This window comes from Manis pentadactyla, chromosome 13 (genome assembly GCF_030020395.1).
Source record: "Manis pentadactyla isolate mManPen7 chromosome 13, mManPen7.hap1, whole genome shotgun sequence".
Classification (NCBI taxonomy): domain Eukaryota; kingdom Metazoa; phylum Chordata; class Mammalia; order Pholidota; family Manidae; genus Manis; species Manis pentadactyla.
In genome coordinates, this window is record NC_080031.1 from 87664476 (window position 1) to 87692253 (window position 27778).

General features: G+C 40.9%; 2 protein-coding genes across 6 annotated transcripts in view; one reads left to right on the forward strand and one right to left on the reverse strand.

Moving 5' to 3' along the window:
* Positions 1 to 301: 301 nt before the first annotated feature.
* Positions 302 to 10637, reverse strand: ATG12 (autophagy related 12). Of its 2 annotated transcripts, XM_036894619.2 has the most exons (4): positions 10235 to 10615; positions 6937 to 7073; positions 4209 to 4271; positions 302 to 3605 (listed from the first exon to the last, which is right to left on the reverse strand). In XM_036894619.2, exons 1-4 carry the CDS (start codon positions 10395 to 10397, stop codon positions 3546 to 3548), a joined length of 423 nt encoding a protein of 140 aa, XP_036750514.1. In that variant the 5' UTR covers positions 10398 to 10615; the 3' UTR covers positions 302 to 3545. The 2 variants fall into 2 exon arrangements, with proteins under 2 accessions (XP_036750514.1, XP_036750515.1); XM_036894620.2 differs by lacking the exons at positions 302 to 3605; positions 6937 to 7073 and having other exon boundaries at positions 4210 to 4271; positions 10235 to 10637.
* A 59-nt stretch (positions 10638 to 10696) lies between these two features.
* Positions 10697 to 27778, forward strand: part of AP3S1 (adaptor related protein complex 3 subunit sigma 1) — a 74926-nt gene continuing 57844 nt past the window's right edge. For all 4 annotated transcript variants that reach the window (XM_036894613.2, XM_036894615.2, XM_036894614.2 and 1 more), the window contains exon 1: positions 10697 to 10936. In XM_036894613.2, coding sequence (XP_036750508.2) covers positions 10697 to 10936 — 240 coding nt within the window. The remainder of the gene's footprint in view (positions 10937 to 27778) is intronic.

Sequence of the window (27778 nt, forward strand, 5' to 3'; positions counted from 1 at the left end):
TGGAAGCAACTACAGGAGTTGATTTACAAGGATTCTTCTAAGTGAAGAGTCTATTCACAATCATACACACACATATTTTATCTTTCCAGAAAATACAGGTAAATCTATTATTTGGTATCAAATGTTACTTCCCATTATTTCTAAAAATTCAGTTAAAAAGTCCAAGAATTATTTAAATTATCTGAAAACCTGCTTCCAAATTAGAATGATAGGGCCATAAGACCAAGGGATCTTACTGATCTCATTCCAAATGCTGAGGACATCATAGGCAGCCAGTATGTGAATGAACAGATGGAAAGTATGAGCACATATAAGTTTATATTGTTTCAAGGCTTTTGATAGATTTTGCAAATTGCACTAAAAATGTAGTGCCAGTTCACATTCCATACACCAAGAAGATGACAGGGCATTTCCCCACAACTTTGCCATGACTGATAATTACATTGCTTTTAATTATTGCTATGATGGGTGCTAATCAGCATTTCATTTCTTTTTTATAACTTTTTGTGCTTTAGGGCCATCTTTTTCTTTATCAATTGCATTTTAATATTCCCACCTCCCTTTCAGATGTCTTTTTTCTTATCAAATGAGTTCTTCACATACTAGACACTAAAACCCTGTCAGACGTTGCAAATATTTTCATCTCCTGCCATACAAAGATGTCTTTTATTGTTGCTTTTCTAGGTTAAATCATACTTTGCAAGCCACACTATCATTCAATATAAATAAATGATTATATATGTGTAAGGAAATGTATTAAGTATTATATGTGTGTGGATACCAAATAAGAAACAAAAAAAGTCCTATTTTAAGGAACACTAATCATGAAAGGGCATTGGACGCCTGCTTGTAAGTGTTGTAATAGTGACAGTTTGCTCTAAGTATTCCACTGAGACAGTATCTCCTCCTTGATTGATTCACACAAACTAAGTTAAAATCTGAATTAAGCAGAGAGGATTGGAAGGGGTGAAGGTGTAAGTACACAGATGTAGGACAGACAAAAGGCACATTCAGGGAATAGTGAACACTCACACATCCAGTGTGGGTTGGAAATGTAGGGAAACAGTATTTATAAGACTAAGCCTACTGTATTATTTTCTGAGTACTTTTCAATATGTGGTTTGTAGCCGACTTCCCTAGTGCCAGCAGCTTACTCCGTGTATTATAATCCTTGGAAAATGAAGCAGAAGCTGCATGAAAGGCAACTTTCATTTTTAAACTCTTTACACCAGACTTTCCCATTTCTGGTTACACACAACTAAGTTGACTAATGCTATTTAACCTAAAGCATAGTCTGTACCTCTTCAGTTTTCTAATCTGATTAGAGTAGGTGATATTTAAGGTCCCTTCAGGGTTAAAACTTCTAGAAATCCTAGATTCCAGGAAGTACCTAATCTCATTTTGATTACAGATAAACATTCACTTTCCTCACACACCAAATATTGGGAATTCATGAAGTCCTTGGCATAGGTTATCTTCAAAGATAGACACACAATATTCTAATATTATACACACTGTATGCCATAGGCCATTTCTGCACAGTAAGATAAAGCATGACATTGACACAGATTTCCTCATAAACATGGGAAACTGAAAATAGAGCCTGAAGGTTCAACCCCTACCCCTCAAAGTTCAATTATAATTAACACAGTTTAAACAGACATCTGCAAAAATATCTGTATTATGTTTGAGTTTCTAGTCACTCAATAACTTAGGGGATCCAGGCCTGTAAACTGAGGGTTGCAAAGTTAGTACAGAATGATTCTTTGGGCAAGGATTAAGAGATAAAAATGTAAATATAGCTTGAAAAAGTGTAAAGCCCTGTAAATTCTTTAAGGTCATTAGGGAAGAAAACAAATAAGATACCTATTTTGCTAACCTTAGATTTAATAAATACATTATTTAGATAAAATAACAATTCAATTGATGTCACAAATTCAAACTCAAGTATTTCTGACTGTTGTGGTAGTGAATATTCTATCATCTGAAACCTTGGCAGCAAACATATAAACACATTTTTGCTATCTATTAAATACAGAAGCATATAAATATATCCACATCTTTCAGTGAACTGTAGACAAAGCTGGGTAAGAGATCTTTTCTGTATCTAATTTTATTTTCCAGCTTTCAACATATATAAATTTCCTACCAAGTCTTACAAGATGAACTTGCACAATTCAACCTGTCTTGTTCCAGTGCTAACTATTAGCTGTAATAAACTTACTACACAGAGGCACCACTATAAGGGACTTAAAATTCATATTGGTCAGAAAATGAGAGATGAACAGTGATTTCATCACTGTAAACTGAATTGTTCCTTAGCACCCCTATTGCTAATGTATGGCAAATCATTAACCATAAAGTACATTTTGGTATTTAAGGGGCCTAAGTGTAGTTATTCTGACAAAATCGTACCATTTCTATTATCTTTGAAAATAAACACTTTGTTTTTGGACACACCTTAGATCCTGTTTGGATATTGCATTTGATTTATTGGAATGCTTTTTTTCCTTAATGCTCTATTGCCAGTATTATACAGAATGAAGAAAAATTAAATCTCACTTAAAGCAATTACTATCCCAACAGCATCTGCAAAAACAGTACTTTTAGTCATGGCGTGAAATGCACATAAAATCTAAGGCTATTTTTTAACTGTTTTTGAGCATTTTCAAGTTGGCAAAATGGATTATAAAAAACTCAATGATGTTGTCAAATTTACTCACTGAATGCTTTTGACACTGTAATAACAGGGACAGGATAACACCACAGTTATAACCACTGGGATCAAGAATCAAATGATAGGACTGAAAAGAGCTATATGACTCATTTGTACACAATTTGTAAAATTCCTTGTTTCCCAATATAATAAGTAAATCTCAACCACACATTCTCTAAAGCAGAATTCCAGTGTGTCAACACATGTGCTCTCTTGTCCAGATGTTTGCTAGAAATTAGCAGGAACAGCTTTTTTCCTCCATCATCATCTGGCAAAGATGACTGAAAACCAATTCTGCCAAACTGGGCTGCCCTCTACTGGACCACGCGAGGTATCAAGCCAGCTGGTCAATGTGACTGTTTCACAACACTGAGGACATAGATGTAAATAAGAAAAGGCATTTTCCATACCTCAAACAAACTGAACTTTGCTGAATAAGCACAAAAATAATCCTTCAGTAAGCTGACTGTTACAGTGGAAATAAATCAGCAGAGTGCTCAAGTAAATAACTTTAGTCATTTTGAAAACTGCTAATAAAGAAGCTGTATACCATCTTAAATTTCCTTTTCAATCCCTCAGATGCAGATCTGGAGCAATTGCTGTAGTAATAGGTATACTCTAATGTCAATCTTTTATGATTGTGTATTAATACAAATCACCCTTTTCTGAGTCCATCTATTCTATGGAATTTTTTTATGCATAAACATGGACCATAGATAAATGCTGAGCAGATCATATCCACAAGTCTCTTGCCACAAGTATCAAAACTTCTCAGGGCCGTTTCCTTTGTGAAGATTCATTTAAGTAGTAAGATCTTTTTCTCTGTAGTTCATCCCCATGCCTGAGATTTGCAGTAATGTAGGACCAGTTTACCATCACTGCCAAAACACTACAAAAATAAAAAGGCAATAAATTAAACTCCATTTTTGTATTGCTTAGGTAAAACTAACAAAAAAATGTCATACCTATCATAAATATCGTCAAATATAAACATGTAAGTTATCTGCAGGGCTACTTCTTTTAACAGAGTCAAGATGCTATGCTCTCAGACACTTACCAGTAATCACAAATGTTTTAATCTTGCCCCTTCTGTACATCTCTAACTATAAAGTATGTACTGTTTTCCAGTAGCAGTGTTAGTATATTTACTCTAATGATTACTGCATTGAAGATGTATGACTTGACTACAGTCATTCTTATGCAGTCTCCTTTTCAATTTCCTGGAGGCAGATCTGGATTAGAGTACTTCAAAGTCATCTTCTGTTAGTATTATTCATCCCTTAATTCTTCAATCACCGCATAATTTACTGATATCCAACTATGTTCAAGGTGTTATGTTAGAGATGCAAGAGAGAACAAAAATATAATCTCTTCTTTCCTGATAGATGATTAAGAATGGTATATCATCTCTTAAAACAATGATGTGAGTTAATGATCACACAATATACAGATGTACATATTCTATTAAGAAAATAAAGCAGTAATGTTTTACCTCATAGAGGGTTCCAACTTCCTGATCTGGGGAGGGGGCAAAGGACTGATTCACATAAATAAACTGCAAGAAAGAAACAAAAGTTATGGTTACTCATTTTTTAAGGTATCCTAATTAATCTGCAATTTTCTGGGTTGCAATTAGCCAACTATTACAAGTTTTTTTCAGAATCGAAGAAAGCTTCCTTAAACTCATTCCTTCTGATTTTCATAAATTAGTCAACTAATGAGATCTTTATAAAGATCATGCCTTTCCTCCAGAAGAATAACAGTAACAGAATTTTTGTTCTTAGAACAGGTTTCCAACTTTTTATAAGAAACTTCTGAATACTGTTTTCACAAATAGCTTTTCAAAGTTTAAGAAATCACATTATTGAAAATACTAATTTTCCCATTTACTCACTAGAAACAGATTCTCTCCTAGCAAAATTTCACACACACAGCCCCAACATCAATAAATTTGATACATTAGATAGTCTGCATTTTTCTTGGGTAAAGGACATTTAGGGTTGTTTTTTTTTTAGCTTTACCAGCTTTGAAAACTCTTGAAAGTACTGGTTTAGGCAGGGTGCCACTACTGTAGTCATCTGCAGCCAAACGAGAGAAAAAAAGTAATGTAACTGAAACCTAATGTCCTTACATTGTTCTTTGAAGGATTCACTGTTCAATGTTTCGGTATAGTTTTTTACTAAAACATTTCTAGTACTTAAAAATTTTTCTGAAGATACTGAAACAAAAGGTCAGTGTTAAAGTGGCCTTTGATAATCTTTTTAGAAAACAAAACATTATTTGCTAGTAACATTTTCAATTTTTATGTCTCTGTAACTGTTTTCACGTTTGCCTTGTCTACATGCTCTTGGAGGCCAGTCCTGCTGCTCGCTTGCTTCTCTCAGCACGTCTGCTCACTGGTACCACACAGACCCTGCAGTTGTTGCTGTTTGTCCCCACCAACTTGCATTTTAGGGTTCATGAGGACACTGTCATCTATGTTACAAATACTGATCGCAGGTTTTTGGTTTCACTATCTAGTTGAGTGTTTTTGTGGGGAAATTTGGAGATTCAACCATGCCTTCTGACACCACTGCTATATTCCCAGAATCCCCAGCATTATTTCTTCCCTTAAGATCCATTTTGCTTAAAATAACGTGGGGTACAGCTAGATGAAAGTCAGAAGGTGTGAGTTCAAGTTTAGTCTATTAAAGTGACGAAATGATTCTATTTTTATTTTCTATTGCTTAACTGGGAAGGGATAATCAGATTGACTACAAAGGTTTATAGTTGAACCACAACAAATTGCTGGTTTTATAGGTTAAATGGTTGACTGATGGCAATTTAACATGGTTCAACCTAATAACATGTTGTAGCCATCAAGTCCTGTCAGATTATGAATATAAGCAATACAAAATGTCAACAAATACAAAACATTAACATAGAACATAGCATTGTTTCCATCTTTTCTTCCATCTGTAAATTTCTGAATGTAAATGCCTTACTTGGTAGCTTCTGGTTTCTGACTTTGCTATCTCTTCATGTTAAACCCTTAGTATAGACTGCTCATTTTTCTCACGTCTATGTCCTCAGTTACCTAACTTTTCCATTTAGACTTGGACTCTACTCCGGAGGTATTAGCTGCCATACACATGAAGATGACACGTAATCGTCTTCCTACCCATCTCTGACATTCAGTTAAATTCTACATGGTGTTCTTACAAAATTCTTTTCTTACTCTGATCACAAAGGGAGATGGTACACCTGTAAAACTTAAATACTCCCAACACCTTTCCCAAAGAACTGCCTTTGGAAGAATCTCTGGCTCTTTGCTCTTCTTGCCTCAAACAACTTCTAGTAATTAACCTATCTTGAACTTACTTTTGTGCCTATGTTCCTTATGTGAGAGATATTTATAGCCAAACTCTTAGGTCAGTTTTCTCTTCCTCATGGAAAAAGAAAAAGAAATTCCAAAACATCCTGCTTTTAATAGATCAGTCCACTCATTGTACCCATTCTCATCCTAAGTTCACAAGCAATTATATCTCTTTCCAACACTTACACATACAAATTCTTAATTTGTATTTTAAAAATACTTAGTGGTTCTTCAATTAACTATCTACTCCTATGCTATGTGTTAATAATGACCAAGATTGTGATCTGCAGTAAAGGTGTCTGATATAGTAATATAATGTGACAAAATGCCAAATAAGGTGTATACATTAAAATTTCTGTAGTTGAAAACCAGGGGCATTTAAAATATTGATCCTTACAATTGCCACCATGAAGTTTTTAACATGTACTGTACTATGAAATAAATTTCTCTTAATTTTTCTACAATGCATGGCAAAGATATATTGCTTACCCCAAGAATGGGAAGGAAGCAATATTTGTAACAAAACAAAACAAATAAAATAATCCCCAAACTTTCTGTACTAATGTTCTATGAGTGATCTTTCTGTATGGGCTTTCAGTGACTTTCAGAGGACAAAAATCAATACAGTAGATAAAAAAATTGGTTCACATTGTAAAAGAGTATCTAAAATTCACTGAAGGGTTCCACAGAGAATCCTTCAATAAAATACAGAAATCCCACCAACAGAAGAAATAAAAGGACATCACTGAAGTAACATGTGGCTCCATCTGCATTTCTATATTCAACAGTTATTCACTGTTGCCTATGAACTACTGAATTTTTGCAGGGAATTTTTGCAGGGAAATGATCACCATTCATTTCATACCAGCTGTTCTGAGGCCACAAGTTTAAGGAATTTTTTGATGAAGTCAATGAGTCCTTGGATGGTTCGGGTTCGCTCTACAGCCCACTTCTTTGTTTTCATTATAGGAGTGTCTCCCACAGCCTTTAACAGGATGTCAACTGTAAAGAAAAAAAAAAACAAACAAAAAAATCCAACAATCACACTGAACAATCTAAAAAGAATGTGATATAAAAGCTTTTAGAAAACTTAAACTTTGATCTACATAGTTTATGTATTTATGATACTGGAGGTGTGTCCAAGATGTAACATTCTTTATCATCATGCTTTTGTGGGTTTTTTCCCCCTTGATCCTTTAGTCCCAGAAAGGTCTCCCCATGAAATAACCTTTAAAATGTTTTTTAACAAAACAGGCAATTCCAAAAATAAGAAATATAAATGGTCAATAAAGATATGAAAAAAAAAATAACATCGTGGCCTTCTTTTTTTACCAAACTAGTAAAGATTAGAAAAGTAACAGTGTAGATGATACACTGTTGGGAAAACAAACTGTATATACCCTTTTCTGGACTGCGATATGGTAATACATATCCAAATACTTAGATATACTTCTCAATAAAAGCTTCTAGGAATCTAGTCTAATAACAGATGCGAAGACTCACTTAGAAGGATTTCACCTTTGTTGAGGCATTTCTTTTATAGAAAAAAAATGGTAAACCTAAGTATCCAACAAGGATATTTAGAGGGGATTGGTTTAAATGAAGGATAGTATACTCCATGATAGAATTTACATAATGTAGTAAGAGCACACACTCTAAACTTCCCAGGTTCAAAATGCCAGCTTTAGCACTTGCGGGATATTTACATCCGGGTCAACTTTTCAATTTCTTTGTGCCACAGTAAAACAAGGATATTATCACCTACTCCCTAAGATTGTTGTGAGAATTAAGTGAGTTAATACACAGAAAGCGCTTAGAAAAGAATCTGCTTGTAACTCACACAAAAGATTAAGCTGCCAATGAAGACACATACTACAAAAGCAAGTAACAGTATGAAAAGGACACCAAAATGTATCAAATATAAAACCATGTAAAATATGGTCTCAGTTTCATCAAAGCTGTCATAAGCACATATTCACGTAAATGTGGAATATGCACCAAAATGCTATTTCTCAGTAATGACATTATAGGTGATTACTATTTGGGTTTACTTGTGCTTTTTTGCAACCAAGTTTTCTAAAATAAATTTTTTAATAAAGGAAAGCAATGAAAATTATTAAAAAGAAAGTACCACAACTAGGAGCCAAAAAGGTTTAGAGAAATCAAGTTTCAAAAATCCAAATACAAAGATACAAACCCAAGGACGATGAATTTACCTCCTGAAGTTACTTTGCTAAAGAAATACATCTACAATCAAAAGTAACATTGAAAGCAAAGTAGTGCACCGCTCCCCGCGAACATTAACTCCATTTTATTACAGCCTGCTTATCCTGTTTCTTGGCATTAAAAATTGGGACCCAATAGGGGTCACTGAAATCAATTTATTCATGTCTACCTCTGAATGAAGGCACCTAGAAAACATGATGCACACAATTTATTTTCCTGCTAAAGTTTATCTTCCTTCCTCCACTTAATGGTAGCTTCAGTTATCTAGGATAGTGATGAACTGGGACATAACAGGATTTTGGTTACCTCATCTTCCATATCTCCCCATCCCTGCTCTCTAAATTCACTGGGGCTATCAATAAGTCAGGTGTAACTGAGCAACACAAGAAAGTGAAGCAGAAAGTATGAGTTGCACTACTGAAGGAAGAACAGGAGGGCAAGGACTTAGCAGAGGCAAAAAATTTTTTGTAAATTGTAGCTGTACTTTTTCTAATCCTATAGATGATTTTCTTGTAGTTCTTAATTCCAGCTACATGTTATGTTCTATAGCTCCCACCAGTGATCCTAATGTGCAGTCAGGACCAACAACCTGGTTCTGACTCTGTCATCTTTCTTACATAGATTAAAAACGAAAGATGAAGCATTGGAAATGTTTAAACTTCTTTCATCAAAAAGTCCTCAAAAAAGGATGAAAACTTCACAGTGGAAATTCAAAAGCTACACACTTAAGTTTTATAGAGGCAAACTCCAAAGCTCAAAGGAGCCAGAAAATGAAAATAACCATTTTTCAATAATGGTTAAATGAAAAATACTGTGCAGATCAAAGAAAATACGCCGTGTAACCATGTGCCACATCCGGGTGGTGGGCCATTATTTTTTAGCCTGTTCTACACAGCCCTTTCAGGGTCAAGTATAAAGTTTTTGACCAAGGCTCTTAGAATTTAAAACAAACCCTTTGAAAGTGTGTTGTTCCTGCTTATAGTAACATGGAAGAAAATGAGCAACAAAAATCTAAAACTCATGGAATTCTTCAGAAAGATTCTCGTGGTTATCCATACAAATAATCACGGTGTCCCTTTCTCTACCAGCGGAAATTGGCTGTGCCAAATGTACAGGCAGTCGCACGCAGGTGGGGACAGTGCCGGAAGAAATGTCCTCCATAGCAGCAGAAACTGCAGTCCGACGAAAGGTGGAGATGACTGAGCCACACTTACACTTTAAGGCTGCACCAAGAAAACCTGTCTGTGGCCCAGGGTCAACGCCTCAATCCTAACTACTGACTTGCTGCTTTTCTCAGAGGCAACGCTAAGGAGGGCTCCAGAACAAGTAACTCCCTTAGGAATTTCTATATTTTACAATGGCGAATTAATACTCAAGCACTAAAGGGTTCAGGCAGCTAGCTGAAGCGGTGAAATAACGCTTCCAGAGTGGATTTTTTTTAAAAAAAGGCGATGCCTATCCTTTAGTTTTCCCTTAGCATTTTTTATACTGGATAAAATTTCTGTTATTTTCGTTCGAGGAGTGAATTTACGCGCCAATTGTATAAAAAAACAGCGAACTAATCGGAAGGCGTGGTTTCCAATCCAGACTCGCCACCGATCACAACTGTCACTTTGACTCATCACTCAAATGATTAGGCGCCGTGTTAGGCCCCCGGAGCTAGGGATCCCACCCGGCTCCCACTTCCAAGGAGCCGGCAGTTGGCCAACGCGAGGGAGCCGAAAGTGTGGGTCAGTCCGAGGTGCGCGCAGACGGCTTTCTCAACGGGCACTCAACTCAAGGGGTCTTTAAAGCCGAGATACACACTTCTCTACTCTGGTCAAAAATCACGCTTGGGCTCGGCCCTCCTCTAAATCCTGCTTCTTTATTGGCCTCCACCCGTCGTCGGAAGCAATCTAAACCTCCCGCTGTTGCCCAGAGGCTGCTCTCAAAATTACTTTTTTTCTTGGCGTCACCGGCAGGTTCCTCTGTTCCCGGGGAGACTGCAGCGGAGGAAGGGGGCTCCGGAGTGGCTGTTTCCGGAGAGACCTCCGTGGGGCCGTCGCCGTCAGCGGCAGTCGGGGGAGTGAGCTGCAGCGCGGACTCCGACTCCTCAGCCATCTTGCGCGGTGGGAGACGAGAGCGGAAGTGGCGGCCCCGCGCTCGTCGTGGGCGCGCTTGACGCTGGAGACCGTCGCTAAGGAGGCGCTGTTGTAGGGACACCCAACCCAGCAGTGAAAGTTGACGTTGCTGGCTGGTCCCCCGTGTCGAACCTGTCGCGAACCCCCTACCTGCTGTTTTCCCACCGCAACACACCTTCGGAAGGGGTCAGGGGACAATGTCCCAGCGTGCCGCCGACTGCGCAGGCGCCCCTCCGGCTGGTGGCGCTAGGCCCGCAGATATTTCCTCTTCCCTCCGCGATGGCCCCGCCCCAGTCTGGCCCCGCCTCGCGGCCCGGGAGCGCGCGCGCGCGCGCGTGCGAGCGGGAGAGGGGCGGGTGGGGAAGGATCGCAGGCAACATCCCGAGGCGAGGCTCGCGCGCCCGCCCCCGCCCTGGCCCCCAGCGCCCACCAGGTGGGCCCGGCTCAGCCATGATCAAGGCGATCCTCATCTTCAACAACCACGGGAAGCCGCGGCTCTCCAAGTTCTACCAACCCTACGTGAGTATCCCGCTGCCGCCGCCGTCCGGGCGAGGGGGTGTCGTTGGCGGCAGGCAGCGCCCTCCGCGCGACCCCCTCCGGCGCGCCGCGGCCGGGCTCGCGCGGCCGGGCTGTCAGCCTCCGGTGGATGTGAGCCGGCCGCCTGTCGCCCGCCGCGCACCCATCCGACGTGGCTCTGCCTGGGCGGCCCCTCCGCCCGTCTGGGCTGGGTGGTTTCCCGGCTGCGCGGGCGAGGCCCTGAAGACTCGCGGGTGCGGGGCCGGGGCCGGCCGGCAGCCTCAGCGCCCCCGCGCCCGCGCGCCCACCCGGCTCTCGGGCCTTCCTGCCGCCCGCGGTCTGTTGGCTGCCGAGGAAGCCCGCGCCGAGCCCGTTGGGCTCGCAGCCCCCCTTCTCTGCCCCCAGCCGCCCCTGGGGGACTCCTTTCTCTCCTCCGGTGGGCACATGGGCTCCTGGTTTCCACCGTGAGTCTTCATCGCGCAGGGACTTGGGCGCCTTGCCTCTGGACCACTGCGCGCTCTGTACGATCTCTCCGGGTGCCGCTATGCCTGATGGACCGTCCAGTGTGGGTTTCAGGTGCCTCCTTATTAACGAAAAAATTGAGGACCTAACATTTTGATCCGTGTTTTCCCCTAGTGGCTGTAAATTATTCGCTCCTGCAATAACTGGCGACGTTTGTTATCGCCCGGTTAGAGCTGTGATTCTTAACTGGAAGTTACTATTTCAGCGGCTGGACTGGCATTTGTAAACGTAAGGGAATTTGCGCTGTAGTTTTTCCTCTACTCGTGAAGAATGGTAATATTAGTGAAAGTCTGACAAGTGTAAATAAACGTTGTTGAAAAAATGCAGGCGACTTTAAGGTAGTAAAGGTAAGTGATTTGTTCATTTAAATCGAGGAAGGGTTAGAGACGCATGTACCTGTCTGAGAGCAAAATCCACCACTAGTTAAGACAACATTGGGCTCTCAGCGATAGGATTAATGTAGATATGTAACTATTGCATCGTCCTGGGGGCATTTTGCTTATAGCTAGAAATGAACTTTCAGTTAAATGGTGAAATCGTGCCAAGACTGCCACTTTTGTGCAGATAATTCCCATATGGAAATCATTCGTGTCATTAAAAATTAAATGTGAAAATGTCACTGCCTAAAATAATAATGCAATCTGTGGAGGTGTTAGCTGAAGTGAGAAATCTTGAGCTGATTCCTCATTTCCTTAAGTGGTTTTGCTTTTGCTAGTGATAAAGGATATTTTCTACATTGCCTGTTTGGTTTTAGTATAGTATAATTTAAATACTGATGGTCTATTTAAGAATTCCATGTTCTTTTACTCCAGGATAAAATCCCAGTTGATACTTCTGTGTGAAAAAAATGCCCATAAACTCACTGTTACCTATTTGCCTAAAATAACAGTACTAGCTATTACTGAAGGAATCTTTCTGTAGTCATTTTGCCTGTGACATCCATTCATCGTGTAGAAAAGGTACGGTCCAAAATTAGTACAATAGAATTAAAAAATGTGTTTTTCCATATGGACACTTACTAATTAAGCCATTCAAAATAGTGGGTTTCTTGGCTAATCCATGTCAGTCTAACTACTCCTGTACTGTATAATTTAACCATCCACAGAAAAAGGCATTTAATATGGAAATCCAGGAATACATTTCTCTTGCCCAAAAATGCGAAAAGAAATATCTTTACTTTTCTTAGTAGGTAGTAGTGGAGGTTAACGTAGGCAGAGGCAGTACTGGCAGCTCTGGTGTCATTTTGCCATTGCCTGCAAGTGATAGCATTACTGGAGCAGGGAGCTAAGAGGTTTGGGAAAAAAAGAATGTGCTGGTCACTGGATGTGTAGATGTGGAAATGCCAGGAGCTGTTTCTGTGCATTAGTCTTCTATAAATTGGGTTTTGCAAACTGTATTTTTGGTCATTCAGTAATAGTTTTATTTATGTATTTGTTTCCTCTGCTAGATCATCACCTATTTGAAGGCAGAAATCCTTTTCATTCGTTTATTCCATCAGTCGGTTTGTCAACAGATAACTGATTTCATGTGTATTGTGTGCAGGCGGTCTTTAAAAACCTGGAGATAAACAAAAAAATAACTTTTGATCTTTTAGCAGGGGGATTGACAACATTAATATGAAGTAGACTATATACCATATCAGTAATACATGCTGTGGACAAAACAAAACAGGGATGAGAGATAGGGAGTGCAAGGTTGACACTTTAAAATAGAATAGCAAGTTCTCACTGAGCAGGTGACATTTGAACAAAGACTTGTAGGAGATAAGAAGGCCAGCCTTTTGAGTATCTGGGGAAAAGTCATTCCAAGCGGAAGGAGCAGCAATGCAAATGCCCTGAGGAGCGATTGCCTGTTTGAAGAACCTGCCCTGTTTGATGAACACCAAGAAGACCGCATGGCGAGAGCAGACTTTGTAAGGAGGAGAAGTAGGAAATGAGGTCTGTTAGTGTTGGGCATGACAGTTTTTTCTGTCCTCACTGCTTGGAATGTCCTTCCCTCCATTGCCAAACGTCCAGATTTGATCCCTTGTTCCAGGCTTAACTTAAACATCACTTCAGCATTTTCTGAAGTCTTTTATCTTGCTGAAGACTTCTCTTGGTTCTTAGGATTTTATTTTTATCTTTATTATGGCACAGTCTTCTGTTTCACAGCCTGTAATTCCTTGGGGCATCCTACAGATTCCTTGACAGAAGGTATCGGGGTTTAGATATATTTGTGTCACCCCCAGCAATTAACATTGAATCTTGGTACAGAAAATGCTCAGTAACTCTTTGCTAAATGCATTCATTAAAGTCTCCTAGCTTGAGATGGAGCGTGGATTAGAAGTGGCTTCCAAAGGTTCCTTCGAACTCTTAAAAATTAGTCCTTTATTAACTAGAGGTTTTAAGAATCCATGCCCTTAGACGCATAAGCACTGAGAAGTGACTAGTGGTTACCAAGGGGTTGGGGAGGGGAGTAGGTGGGGGCGGGGAGACTGTTGAACCACTGTGATGTACATTTGATGATTTTAAAAAATATGCTTTTAAAACAGAAATGATGGTGGAAGAGCTGTTACTTCAGCTGTTTCTTAGTTGACAGGCGTTTCTAAGTATATATCTCAATAAGATTGACAGTTTTGAGTTTAATTTATTAAGCAACAATGAGGGTGTGGCTAGGTTAACAGTTCTGTACTCTGAGACGATGCTGAGATTTGAGTCCAACAAGAGTGGTTTAACACTGAGCACTTTGAAAACTGTTCAACCATTTGCCATCCAGTTTCCCTTACTGCATTGGATTTTCATTCCTCATTTATCCTTCATGATACAACTTATGTGTTCATCATTACCCTTTAATAGTGTAGATTTCTATTTCCTGCTGTAATAAATTTTTAGATTTGATTGTGCCTCCAAGTTGCTGTTATGTGTGAGACAGGAAATCACATGTCTCTTTTGTTAAACAGAAGTTTTTTGGTTCATCTCCTAGAGTCGGACATTAAGAATTCAGGAGTGAACTCAGAATGGCATTCCCTTTTGTTTCTGTTTTCTGTATCCTTGGGCCATGACTATAGCAGTTCAAATGTTTTTCTTGGTTTAATTGTTTCTTTAGTTGATACTTAGCCACAACCACTTGGCTACAATAAATTTAGTCTTTTAATATTTGCCTGGCAATATTTGTGTATTACTGTAGAAGACTAATGACACTTGTATTTCATAAACCAGATATATTTTTACATAGCCATCAAACAAGAAAAAAAACCCTTGGCTTATGATTCCTTTGTTAAATATAGAATATCCTTTGGTGAATCAAGTAAAAATGTTTTCCTTTTATGTGAATTATATTAGTTGTTTCCACAAATATAAAAAATTGTATGTATGCATGCACATGCATGCACGTATACACACACACAGAAAGTACAAACCGGAATGTTTTCAAACTGTTAGATACATGAGTTGCCTCAATTTTCTTATAAAATATAAATGGTTATTAAGTTGTTATTCAACCAAACACAAGCCCTAGAAGGAACTCTAAGATTGTTCTTTGCTTTTTTAAAAAATGTGTTTCCATAAAAAATAGAAAGTGTTTGTTTTTTCTTTTTCAAAAATTCTTGTGAGGAGGTATCAGGGCTTACTGATGTCTTTTTTTAGTGACTTAAGACAGTGTTGCAGATGAGATAAACTTATTTTTATGATCAAGACATAATTGTCAACAGTTCTAAATACTAATTAAGGTGTTAACACATATTAACATAGTATCTGAACTGTTTTGTTAAGAAAATAATACCAAATTATTTGATTTTCTTCCATATTGATTAGGATGCTTTTGCTACATAATTGGATTTTATGTAGCCTGGCTCAAATTTCCTTAAAAAGAACTATGTGTTAGGATACCTAATAGGAAATATAGAGTAGCAGACAAATTCCAAAGTTATTTAATTTAGCAAAGCAACGACTTCATGGTTGATCCAGTTTTTCCTCTTTCTCTGCCTTGTTCTTCACAAAGTTGATATCCAAAGGCTGATTTCCTTCTTGAAATAGTGATAACCAGTTCAGCCCACAAGGAGGGAGTGATATGTTCCTGCCATCCTGGAATCCTTCAGTTTGGTTACTTCTACACAAGACCACTAACAGCTTACACTAACAGGATCCTCCCTTGGAGCTGAGGCTGAAAACATGAATAAAACATACTCACTTGGAAAGGTGGAAGAGAGGAGTGGATGTTAGTTGTGAAAACAACTGTCTACTATTCCCTTTCTTAGCTGACGTTCTTTCTTTTGAATAGAGAGTACTTTTTATTTTCTGTAATTTTAGATTCCTTCTGAGGTTGTTACTGTCAGGAATGTTTCTTGACGTGTGGTTCTGAACATGTACCACAAAAGATCTTAATTCAAGGTGTTCCTTATATCAAAGGATCAATGAACAATTCAAATTCTAATATCACAGTTTTTTTTAGGCAGTATGCTAGAAGACTTGCTTTAAAAAATTAAGATTAAACCTGTTAAAATTAAATTTTAAAAGAAGAATCTATAAACTGTTCAGAATTACAGTGATTTTTGGCTAGGGGGAAATGTTATAAATAGCACAATGTTATAGGTCATTCTCTTGCCTTTCAAAAGAGATGAAGGCCTTGTATAAGGGGGCTATATTATGTTTTTTTAGTAAAATTGTTGATTTTTGAATTATTTAATTTTTGAAAGCATTTCTTTTCTGTGATCATGTGGAAAATATTTAAACTTTGGGATCACTAACATCATTATTTATTTTACTACCTACAGATAACTATTAACATTTATTGTATTTCCTCCAGTGTTTATTTTTCCTTCCAGGGATGTCCCAATGAAGAGTATATATCTTTTATACATTAATCCCACAAAATGAGTACACTGAAGCTGTTGGTGGGTTTATTGAACATTTGTGGCTTTAAGATATTTAATTTACTAATGCTGTTCTATTAAAATGTTAAAAATAACCCTAATGTATATGAGTAGTACTTTAATAATTTGCAAAAATTTTTTCTCTGTGTATGTTTGTCTTAAAAAATCGGACACAATCTGAGTGTATGAGGGCCCTTTCCTTTTCTGATCCTGAAGGGAAATCTTCACTAATTTTTGTTGGAAAGTCAAGGATTCATTCTTTAGCACTTGGAGTCATCTTTGTTCTGGCGGGTTATACATTTTTTCACTGCTGTTGGTAAGCCCAGGTAGTCCTGAGTTGTAGACCAGCTAGAAGAGCCAGTTCCCTTATAGTCTCTGGTTTATGAAATTCTCACACTGGATTAAATTACCCATGTCCTTTCCTTACCCATTCTGCCCTGTCAGCCTTCCCCTTACCAGGTCTGTTGAACTGCAATACGAACAACTTTCTTGACTGAAGGATAAGGCAACTTTCTTATCTAAAAGAAGGATATTACAGTGTAGGAGGAATAAAGACCAGCATTCTAGCTAGCAGGGCTTACGTTCTTAAGACTCCAAGGGGAGGCACTTCTAGACCTAGTCCTTTGAGAGGTGCAGTGGCCTTTTTGGATACTATTGGACCTGTCCAGCACTGTTTTCTGTGCCCATATTCTTCCAATAAATATTTATTTGTTGTTTGCATGGCACTGTTAATATTGTGATGAGTATCTGCCCTATGAGTTTATATTCTAGTGATAGGAAATAGACAATAAACAGATTATGTAAAGTTGTGATTAGCCTGTGAAGAAAAATCAAACAGTGTAAGGGGATGAACAGTGGTGGGGTAGAGGCAGAAAGAGGTACAACATCACTCAGATGGACTTGAGTTGAGAAATAGGAAGGCAAGCTGGGCAATCACAGGGAAGAGTGGCAGGAAGTGAGGTCAGAGAGAAAGGCAGCCAGGTCATGACTCATGACAAATCATACAGCCCCTTCTTCAGATCTTTGAGTGTGATAACGTCATCCCCAACATGCCATGTACGAGAAGAGGTATTTCTCCTTGAATGCTGCTTGTATTTTTCACAACTAAACTATGCCTCTGACCTCTGTAGGAGAGGCAGTAATGCTGTCCTCTGCTCCCTTACTGTCATCTCTTCCCAGTTGGGCTCCGGAGAGGTGGAAGTGCTAGCCCAATGAACGAAGGTGTAAAAGTACGTGCCCCAGTTCTGTGTGGCCTCTATGCTTGTGGGACCAGCCACCAAGCCGGTTTCATTCCCTAAGTCACCTGTGAAGTAATACAACTAAAAAAAAAAAAGCCTTTCTTTTTCTCAGACTACTCACAGCCTTCATTGTAAGTGAGGAAAACTCAAACACACAAAGGTTAACTAACTTGCTCAGTAACAATTCATAAAGAGCATATTCAGCAATAGCCCAGATACTCTGGTTGCAGATTCCATGCTTTCCTCCCTCCCATCTTTATTTTTAGTTTATGGAAGCTGCACATACATATGGGTTCAATAATTATTAAGGTTTATTATGCAAAATAACATTCTCTCATTTCCTTCTTCCCACAGGTAAGTACTTATAGCTGATTGCTCAGTATTTGTGTGCTTGTCTCTACATAACTTTCTTGTTTTGCTGCCTGACTTTTCACTTTTGGGCATGATCTATTTATTGACTTCAACTATTGAAAATGATTATCTAGCTCTTCTCTCCTACTTCCTCCCAACATCTGTATTCTTTTTTTTTTTTTTTGAGAGGGCATCTCTCATATTTATTGATCAAATGGTTGTTGACAACAATAAAATTCTGTATAGGGGACTCAATGCACAATCATTAATCAACCCCAAGCCTAATTCTCAACAGTCTCCAATCTTCTGAAGCATAACAAACAAGTTCTTACACCAACATCTGTATTCTTTACAATCCCCTCATAGCTATTTCATAATTTTGGTTAGATTAGTATTAGGTGTTTACATTAACCTACTGTGTAAATACTGAACCATGTTGTAAACTGGTTAGTTTTTCCTTTCCTGACAACATTTTATTTTCCTTGGAGATACATTTGCCCTTCCCTTCACTCTATTTTTCTATTTACTGATCACAAATTCATGCCTTTCCAGCTCTTTCAATCACATGTGTCTTCTACCAGTTTCATGTTCCTGAAGAAATTTCTCCTGGAATCTTCTGACTAGGTCCAATCTGTACTGATTTTATAGTCATACTAGGATCTTTGTTATCTTGGGGATTCCTTTTTGCCTGTTTCTGTATTGGATCTTCTGTTGCCAGATTCCTTGGTTTATTACCTTTTCATGGTGTTGCACACCCTCCAGTAACTTCCTGAGAAAGGATGTGGGAGGTAGAGTTTTTTGAGACCTTGCATGTCTGAAAAGAGCCTTATTATAATTGCACATTGTCTGCCTGTAAGATGCTAGGTTGCAAGTAACTTTTCCTCAGAATTTTGATGATTTTGTTGTATTATGTTTTGGTTTCCACTATTTTTGCTATCAGAAAGCCTGAAGCCATTCTAAACACGTTTTCTTTACATACCTGATTTTTTACTCTACAGAGTATGTAGACTCATGTTGGTGTTTCTAAGGTTTCAAAGCCCCTTGCTCTGAGTCTGTTTTTATTAACTGTGTTGAGTACTTGATGGGATTTTTATTCTGGAAATTCTTGTCCTCTGAAAAATTTCTCAGTTTTCTCCTCTTTTTCAGTCTCCTTTTATTCAGCATTCCTTTGAACAATTCTTCTATCCTTGCTCTTTATTATCCCTGCTCTTCTATTTTCTGTCTTTTTGCCCGTTGGTTCTGTTTTCTGGATGATATTCTCAACCTTACTTTCCAGTCTTTCCCCTGAACTTTTAATTTTCTCCTTATATTTTTAATTTCCATGTGCCTTTTAAAATTTCTGAATGTTACTGTTTTATAAGTCTCTGTTTTTATTTCATAGTTGTGCCATCTATCTTACTTCTCTGATATTATTTATAGATGTTTGTCTTGCCAATGGGTTTCAGTCCCGGGCAAGTTCACTATGGATTCAGTGTGACCAAAGAGATGACAGTAGAATATTCTTGGGGTGAAAGGGTTACAGCCAACTTTATTTCCATGGTGGCAGGTCAATCACTGAAATCCCATCCACTCAGAGCAAGTCTGCCTCTGGGCCTCTCTGCCTGCACAGCCGTCCCAGTCTCTCTCTTTGGCGCTACCACCACTCCAGCCTCTGCTCTGCTCTCCTGCAGCCCTGCAGCTGAGCCACCGTGTTGCGCAGAGCACTGGGCAGGGCTCTTTATATAGAGTCAATAACAATGCATTGCCCACACGTGTAGTGAGCTAGCCAACCAGGGCCAGGTGAGAATCCTGGCCACAGGAACCTTCATTTATCCACAATATTGAAACACTTTCTTCTTCTTAATTGGTTGTTTTATCCTAGTGGCTTTTCATCCCTATTTTGTCTTTAGCTTTTATGTCACATCTGCCTTCAGTTGTACAGTAATCCCTGGTTGCCTGTTCCTGTCTAAGGGTAGGATACTAAAGCTAATTAGGAGCTCTGAATCCATTAATAGAGGTCTTCCATATGAGCTTTACTTGAGATAAGCAGACTCAGCATTAGCTAGTGTAAGAATTATAGTTTTCTACAACAGGCCACTAAATCTTAGTGGATTAACACAATGAAAGTTGATTTTTCACATGAAGTCCAGAATTAGTCTTCCTAATCAGCTAGAAAACCTCTTTTTATGGGCATGTGTTTGTCATTCTTGAGAAGAGGTAAAGAAACTTCTGTAGCTAGCTAACATGGGAGACTGTGCAGGAATTTTTATGGGTGAGGCTTGGATGGTATATTTTTAACAATGGGCTCGCCTGGAAGGAAAAAGCTCTAATTTGTAGCATTTGTGACCATGGTGTAGGTACTCCCATAATGGCCATTTCGGCTTATTAACATGATGGCAGGGTATGTAGAATTGGGATGAGGTAAGCTCAATCGGGTTTCACTTGTGCCAGCTCTGTCATACTACTGCAAATTCCTAACCACCTGCCAGTGGCCACAACTGAGTTGTGTGGTTCCACCTAAATTCAAAATGAAAAATATTGTTGAATTTTGTGTCCAGGAAATAAAGGAACTAGATTTTGGTGAATAGATAACAGTTTCTGCCACAGTTTGGACCTCCAGTGTCATTATCTTCAGATGTAGATAAGAGTTTCCAGAATAGTTTGTTCTGGGCTTTGCCTGGTAGGTGAAGGAGGCCTGCCTGACTAGGTATTATGGGAACTATTCGAAGAAAAGTGCTACAGATTTCAGGGTGTGTGTACATATTCTTAAAATCCCATTTTTCAGTATGGTGCCTGTATTTGCTTTTTATTGCTGCTCCAACAAATGACCACAAACTTGGTGGCTAAAAACAACACAAACTTGTCATTGTACAGTCTGTGAGTTAGAAGTCTGGCACGGGTTTTACCTCAGAGCTGCATCTGTTCTGGAGGTGCTTGAAAAGAGTCCATTTCTGTGCCTTTCCCAGTTCTAGAGGCCGCCCAGATTCCTTGGCTCACGGCCCCTTCCTCCATCTTCATGGCCATCTGAGAAACAGTTCTCTTCTTTTCTCATTACATCTTCCTCTGACCACAGTCCAGGTGTAAGGAGCCATGTGATTAGATAGGTCTACTCAAATGATCTGGGATAAACTACCCCTCTTAAAGTCATTAATTTAATCACACCCACAAAGTCCTTTTTGCTACATAAGGGTACCCCCTTATGGGTTCTAGGGATTCAGATGTTTCTTTAGTGAGCCACTGTAGTGGCTGCCATAATGCTCCTTGCTCTCCCAATACCCTCTTTTATTCACTCCCAGATAGAGAGTTTCTTGGCCATGGTGGAGGAATTTAATGGTCCTTCTGCTTTTTAAACAGTCCTCCTCTCTTTATCTTCACTTCCAAAAGTGCCTAAAAGCACCAATTCCTGAGCCTTTGTTTATTTTGTGGTACAAATTTTTGGGTTAATCCTTAGATTTTTCTGTCACCAATTTAGGATTAAATTTTCTGAGGTTTATGTAATACTTTACCACTCATTCAACCACCTTCCAAATTTTGTTGTCCTTGTATTCCTTTCCCATTCTTCTCATCCTTGTGGGTTTGTACCCTTTAAAAAAAAAGAAAAAAAATCCTCCAACCCTTTAATATTGTTTTAGTTGGGGTTTGAGAAGGCAACAAAAATAAACGTGTGTTCAATCTACCATCTTAGTTACAAAAGAACTCATACCTTTAACTACTACACCACACTGCCTTTCCTTTCGTGTGTGTGTGTGTGTGTGTGTGTGTGTGGTCTTGCCAATGGGTTTCAGCCCTGGGTAAGTTCACCATGGATTCAATGTGACCGAAGACAATGGCAGTAAATGGGGTGAAAGGACTTATTACTTGTTCTCTCGGTGGTAGGTCGAGCACTAGCGTCTCTGCCTCGCCCAGAACACTGGGCCAAACTGTCTATATAGTGCAGTAATAGCTTATTGCCTACAGGTGTGGAAGCAGTAGCCTAGCAACAGGCCAGTTATATCATCAAGTGCTTTAAGTTCAGTGAGGATCCTGGCCATAGGAACTCCAACTTCCCCACACTCCACCCCTTCAGGATTCTCCCCTTAACAATCTACACACTATCAATCTTCCGTAATGGTCCCTGTGCAAGAAAGCTGGAGCACTGTAACCAGATTCCACAACAGCAACAGAGGATAATAACAACTTAGGGATAATAACAAAAATTAAGATACAAGAAGATTTTGATACAGGTAATGAAAATTATAATAATCCTCAAACCAGAGGAGGCTCCCAATCCACAAAGACCTTAGGGGCGATAATGAACAACTTAGAGATAGTAACAAAAATTAAAATGCAAGGTTTTGAACAAAAATTATAACAATCCCCAAGCCAGAGGAGGTTCCCATTTCACAAAGACCTTAGGGGCAATAAGACACATGTTTTAATGACATCAACATAGGCAAATCTTGTCCATCAGGTAGGATGCATGCAAGAGAGTCGTCCTGTGATAGGACTGTAGTAGGAAAGGGGGTCCCTTCCAGGTCTAGTATACCATACTTTTACTCCTCTCCCCGTGGGGGTTACTGAAGGGTCTATATATAGTGTGCTACTGGAGGTGCATAATGATAAAACAAAATTCCCTGGTAAGATGCTCCTACCTTCTGGCCATTCAGAATATACTACTGTGACCTTTGGGGGCCACTCTTCTGTTATTCTAGGAATACACAGGGGGCCAGCTTTCAGGCCTTGTCCCCAGGTTGCCAGGAGAATCAGCCATCATTGGTCCATGTGTCAAAAGGTCCAAGGCCATGTCCACTCAATGGAGTCTCCAGGGTTCAGTGCAGTTGGTGCTGGCAGCAAGATATTATTCTGGTGGCCGAACCTTGGCTTCAGCGATTCTTCCTTGGTTTGTACTTGCAGTTGTGGAGGGGAGGCAGCCATATGTGTTAACATGTCTAAGGGGCTGAGAACTCCCTTTCGGAGTCTCTTGTTCAAATGCCATAGCATGGACCATAAATAGACTGACCATCCCTGCAGACTATTGGTATCTGACTTTAGTCTGGATTTTAACAAGCCATTGTGCCTCTCTATCATGCCTGCTACAGTAGGATTGTATGGCACATGAAACTTCCATTTGATTCCCAGCTGTCGTACCCATTCTTGCAGTGTATGTCCAGTAAAATGGGTGCCCTGATCACTCTCAATTACCTGTGGTCGGCCATAGGCAGCAAAGAGACACTCCAGGCCTCTTTTGGTCATCTGCTGATCTGCACAACGGGTAGAAAAAGCAACCAGAAGTCCAGTAGCTGTATCCACACAAGTCATGGCATACCGATATCCTTCTGACACAGGTAGAGGCCCAATATAGTCTATCTGCCACCTGATGAGGTCTATAGGCCCCTTAACTCTTGTCACATGTTACAGTGGAACTTGGTGTAAGTCCCTTTTAGAGCATACAACACACTTCTGCTGGGCTCTGCTTACTTCTTCAAAGGTCAAAGGCAAGCCCCACCAAAGGGCTACAGCCCACATTGTCTTTTGCCCTGCATACAACAAACGCTGATGTAACCATTGTGCTACATCAGAGGCAGGCTTTCCTTCTAACCAACATATCTGGGCCAATTTATCTGCATCATTTCCTGGGGATGCCAGTGGCAAATGACCTGTGGCATGGTATACTGTAATTATTTTGGCTGGACCGCAGGCCCATAAGTCTTGCTGCAATTCTTGCCTCCAAAGGGGTCAGTGACCAACCAGCCAGCTGGCATGGTACCAAGTTGGTAGCCACAGGGTCAAGCCCCAACAAGACAGCCCAGTTGTCAGTGCAGACAGCTATTGGGGAGGGCTCCTGGCTGATAACAAGCCACACTGCCCACAACTCTGCCCATTGGCTGCTCTTTCCCTCACCATCTTCCATCCATATTGTCTCAGTTTTAGAATGGAAAGCTACAGCCCTCCATTTTGGGGGCTGCCCATGGCTGGATCTGTCTGTGTACCATGCATCTTTGGGTATAAGGGCTCTTCCCTCCCAATAGGGACTCTGCTACAAAAGCAAGTTCTCCCTGCTTTTCAGTAGTATATGTCACTGGCCCCAATAAGCATTGGAGTTCTTCACTCAAGGGGCTACTAGAGAGGGCACTATGTTGCTATAGGTAAGCACCCCACTTGGCCAGTGTGGGCATTTGTGCCACACCAATTCTTGGCTTTTGGGTCCAGTCTTGTACTCACCCCTAGATGGAATAGATGGTTATTACCTTTATTGGGGCCATTCTAGTGTTGGGTTCTGTAGCCAGCAAGGTGTGATACATCGCAGCCAGTTGTTTTTCTATCAAAGTGTGTCATACCTCTGCCACTTTCCAGAGTTGTGACCGGAATCCAATAGGTTGGCGAGTTCGTTCAAGCCACTGCCAGAGACCCCAGCCATAACCATCTTCAGTAACATGAACATCCAGCTCACAGGGCCTTGATGGATCTGTCACACTTAAGGCTTACATGGCCTTCACTGCCTGTTTTGCTTTAGTTAAGGCAGATGCACATGTCTCATCCCAGTCCCACCTGATGCCCTTTCATACCAACTGGTATAAGGGCTTCAGAATTTGTGCCAAGTGTGGGCTAAAAACTCTCCAGTAGCCTAGAAGACCCAAATACTCCTTTAGCAATGCTACAGTTCTAGAGGTAGGAAAGGCCTGGACTTTATCTATGACTGCTTCTGGTATAACTTTGGTCTTACCCGACCAGATGACACCCAAGAATTTGACAGACAAACCAGGTCCCTGAACCTTGGTACTGTTCACTGCCCATCCTTTCTCCTATAGATGTTGCAGCAGTCTAGGTGCTGCACCTTCTAGATATGAAAGAGAATTGGACGTGAGCATGACATCATCAATGTAATGGTACAGCCGCACTGTTGGCGGTTTCTCCCATGTAGCCAAGTCCTGGGCTACAAGTCCATGACAGATGGTGGGGCTGTGGGGGTATCCCTGTGGAAGGATTGCGAAAGTCCATTGCCGTCCTTCCCACGTGAAAGCAAACTGTTCCTGACTTTCCTGGTCAATGTCAATGGAAAAGAAGGCATTAGCAAGATCTACCCTATAATGGTATGTTCCTAGTTCATGGCTGAGGATACCCGTTCATGGCCTGCAATAGAAGGGACAGCAGCATGCATAGGGGGTATGGCTTTATTCAATTCTCTGTAATCCAGTCATATGCCAGGAGCCATCTGGCTGGCCACACTGGGGAATTTGAAGAACTGTGGGTGGGCTTTATAATACCCATCTTTTTCACTTCCTGGAGAGTTTCTCCAATCACTTAATGCCCTCCAGGCAGTTTGTAGTGTTTGGTATTACTCACCTGCTGAGGCACAGGCAAAGCTGTGGGTGGGCGCTTAGCATGTTCCTGCAGAACTGCCTTCACCACACGTACTCTCAGTCTCAGCTCACCTGCAGTGGTCTGCAACCACAGACCCTGCAGGATATCAATCCCCAAAATATACTCAGGGATAGGAGATACATACACAGACAGTATACTCTTTTGGGGGTAGATGCCCTATTCCCTAAGGAATTTGGGCTTTTTTCACTCTGATGGCCTTCCCCCGTATCCATCTATGATAGTGGGGGTCCCGGGAAACCGCTGAGGGTTACTACAAATCAGTGAACATTCAGCCCCTGTGTCCACCAGAGCCAGGACATGTTGTATGTTCACTGGGGACCAATGGATAACTATTTCAACATGTGACCTCTGGCCTCCCTTGGTCCCTCAGGACAGGTAGCTTGACCTTCCCCTCAGTCCAACTGTCTTCTCCAATCATCTTCCTGTGTGGGCTCGAGTGAGGTTGGCTCACTCTCCAGCAGGAAGTCTTACAAACACAGGCTGAACTTGTGACTCTGTCTCTGGCCTCTGCCTCTTTTGTCTTAATGGCTGGAACTGCTGCTCTGGGTTCAGTTGTTGCCATAGCTCTAGTAAGATCCTATTTGACTTCCTGCCTAATTTCCTTCCATTTTCTCCTGCCCATATTAAATCAACCCACATCTGGGTCCTCGTAACCTTCATGGGGCCCTTTAAATTCTTCTTGTGAGTAGCAGACCTTATTTCTTTCCATGTTCTCATTGCTTCAGTCTCTCCTGAGTTTGCTACTGTATGTGGCACCTTGCTTATGGGCTGCCCTAAGTGAGGGGAAAGAATGGCCACTAGAGACCCAAAGAGGGATGTGGGAGCCATTTAAAGCACAATATTTCTCATCCAAGTAGTGAAAATCTCTTCATCTGGGCCATAATTCTCTGGACTATATATAGATGGTATTTCTTACGCCAAGCTCTTGTAACACCTGTTGGATCTCAGCATACATCTGCCATCTAACAGGAGAGGATGGTAGATCACCCTGATTGGGCCACACAGCATGAAGTGCAGCCATAAGTCAGTTGAGGAGGGAGTGACTCCCTGTGGTCTGATGTGCATTTTGTAGTCGCTGCCTCAATGTGGGCTGTACTTCAGGGAAGCCAGCTTTCCCATCTCTGATCCTGACAGAACAATTCCATCCACCCCTAAGTCCCACAGACTAAGGAGCCGAGCTGATATTGACTCCCAAGGCTTCTGCCTAAACTGGGAGCCGAAATCCACCAGCTCAGCCTGAGTATAGGTGTGGAGCATAGAGTGCTCCATGACCTGGGGAGGGGGCTGCTCCTCTCCTTGGGGAACTTTCAGCTGCTCGGTCTTTATTTTCTTTACAACCACTGGGTGTGCTTTCAGTACAGGAGTGGTCAGTGCCCCCGGCACTACCCCTTCATCCTTCCCCAGCTCCTCCATTTCCAGGGCTGATGGCACCTTTCTCTCCCCTCCCCTGAGTGCCTCCTCTGCTACAACCTTTATGTTTTCCACCATGCCCTGCAGCAATGCTAGCTCAGTCCTCAGCAGCTATCTTACCTTCACCTCAATGCTTTGCAGCTGGCATTCTTGTGCCACCTCCACCTGTGCTTCCCTCAGGAGTTTGTCTTTTTCCTTGATGGCCTTTTACTCCTTCAGAGCACCTGGCTGTACTGCTGTCTCATTCTGTAAGGAGTCTTTTACCTCTTCAGTGGCGCCTCCCTGCCGGCATTCTCATGCTGTCTCCTCTCGCATCAATGCCATTTCCTTCTTCAGTGAATCTACAGCAGTTTTCAGCTTGCATTCTCGTGCTGCCATTTCTTGGGTCTTTTTCAGGGGCATGTCCTCCTCTTCTGTAGACTTTTTTAATACTGTGAGATGCAGCCAACCCACAGTCTCCGCTGCCTCACAGGCACCCTGTCTCTCAAAAGACCTACTTACTATATCAAGGGCCACCCCTGCTGCCTCAGGTATCACCTCCACTTGCCTCCAGTCCTGGGGTGGGGCACAGCCCTCTAGGAGGCAAGCCACCTCAGACCACATACCCACTGGGGGACAATCCACTCTCTCCCCATTCACAGGGGCAACCTGCTGAAGCACCCCTCCCATAAGGGCAGTCTGTCTTTTTCTTTGGTCAACAGTGAACCCTACTGACCATGCCAATTGTCTTGCCAATGGGTTTCAGCTCCGGGCAAGTTCACTATGGATTCACTGTGACCAAAGAAAATGACAGTAAAACGTTCTTGGAGTGAAAGGGTTTATTACCTGGCTTGTTCTCCTGGCGATAGGTAGAGCACTAGCATTTCTGCCTCCATCCAGAGCACTGGGCAGAGCTCTTTACATAGTGTAATAATAGCTTATTGCCTACAGGTGTGGAAGGCCAGTTACATCATCAAGTGGTTTAAGTTCAGTGAGGATCCTGGCCACAGGAACCCCAACTTCCCCACAGTAAGGTAACCCATATATTTGATAATCTATGTAAATGGATATGGATGAATCCCTTCTTCTCCATTACAAGTACATTTATTCAGTGTACTTTTATTGGTTATTCTTTGCCAGCCACTCTTGGGGGTT

Coding starts and splice junctions, on each gene's coding strand:
- ATG12 (XM_036894619.2), bottom strand. CDS start 10,397: ATGGCTGAGGAGTCGGAGTCCGCGCTGCAGCTCACTCCCCCGACTGCC. Junction 7,074..10,234: donor CGGTGACGCCAAGAAAAAAA/GTAATTTTGAGA, acceptor TTTTCTTTACAG/TTGACATCCTGTTAAAGGCT. Junction 3,606..4,208: donor AAGTTGGAACCCTCTATGAG/GTAAAACATTAC, acceptor TTATTTTTGTAG/TGTTTTGGCAGTGATGGTAA.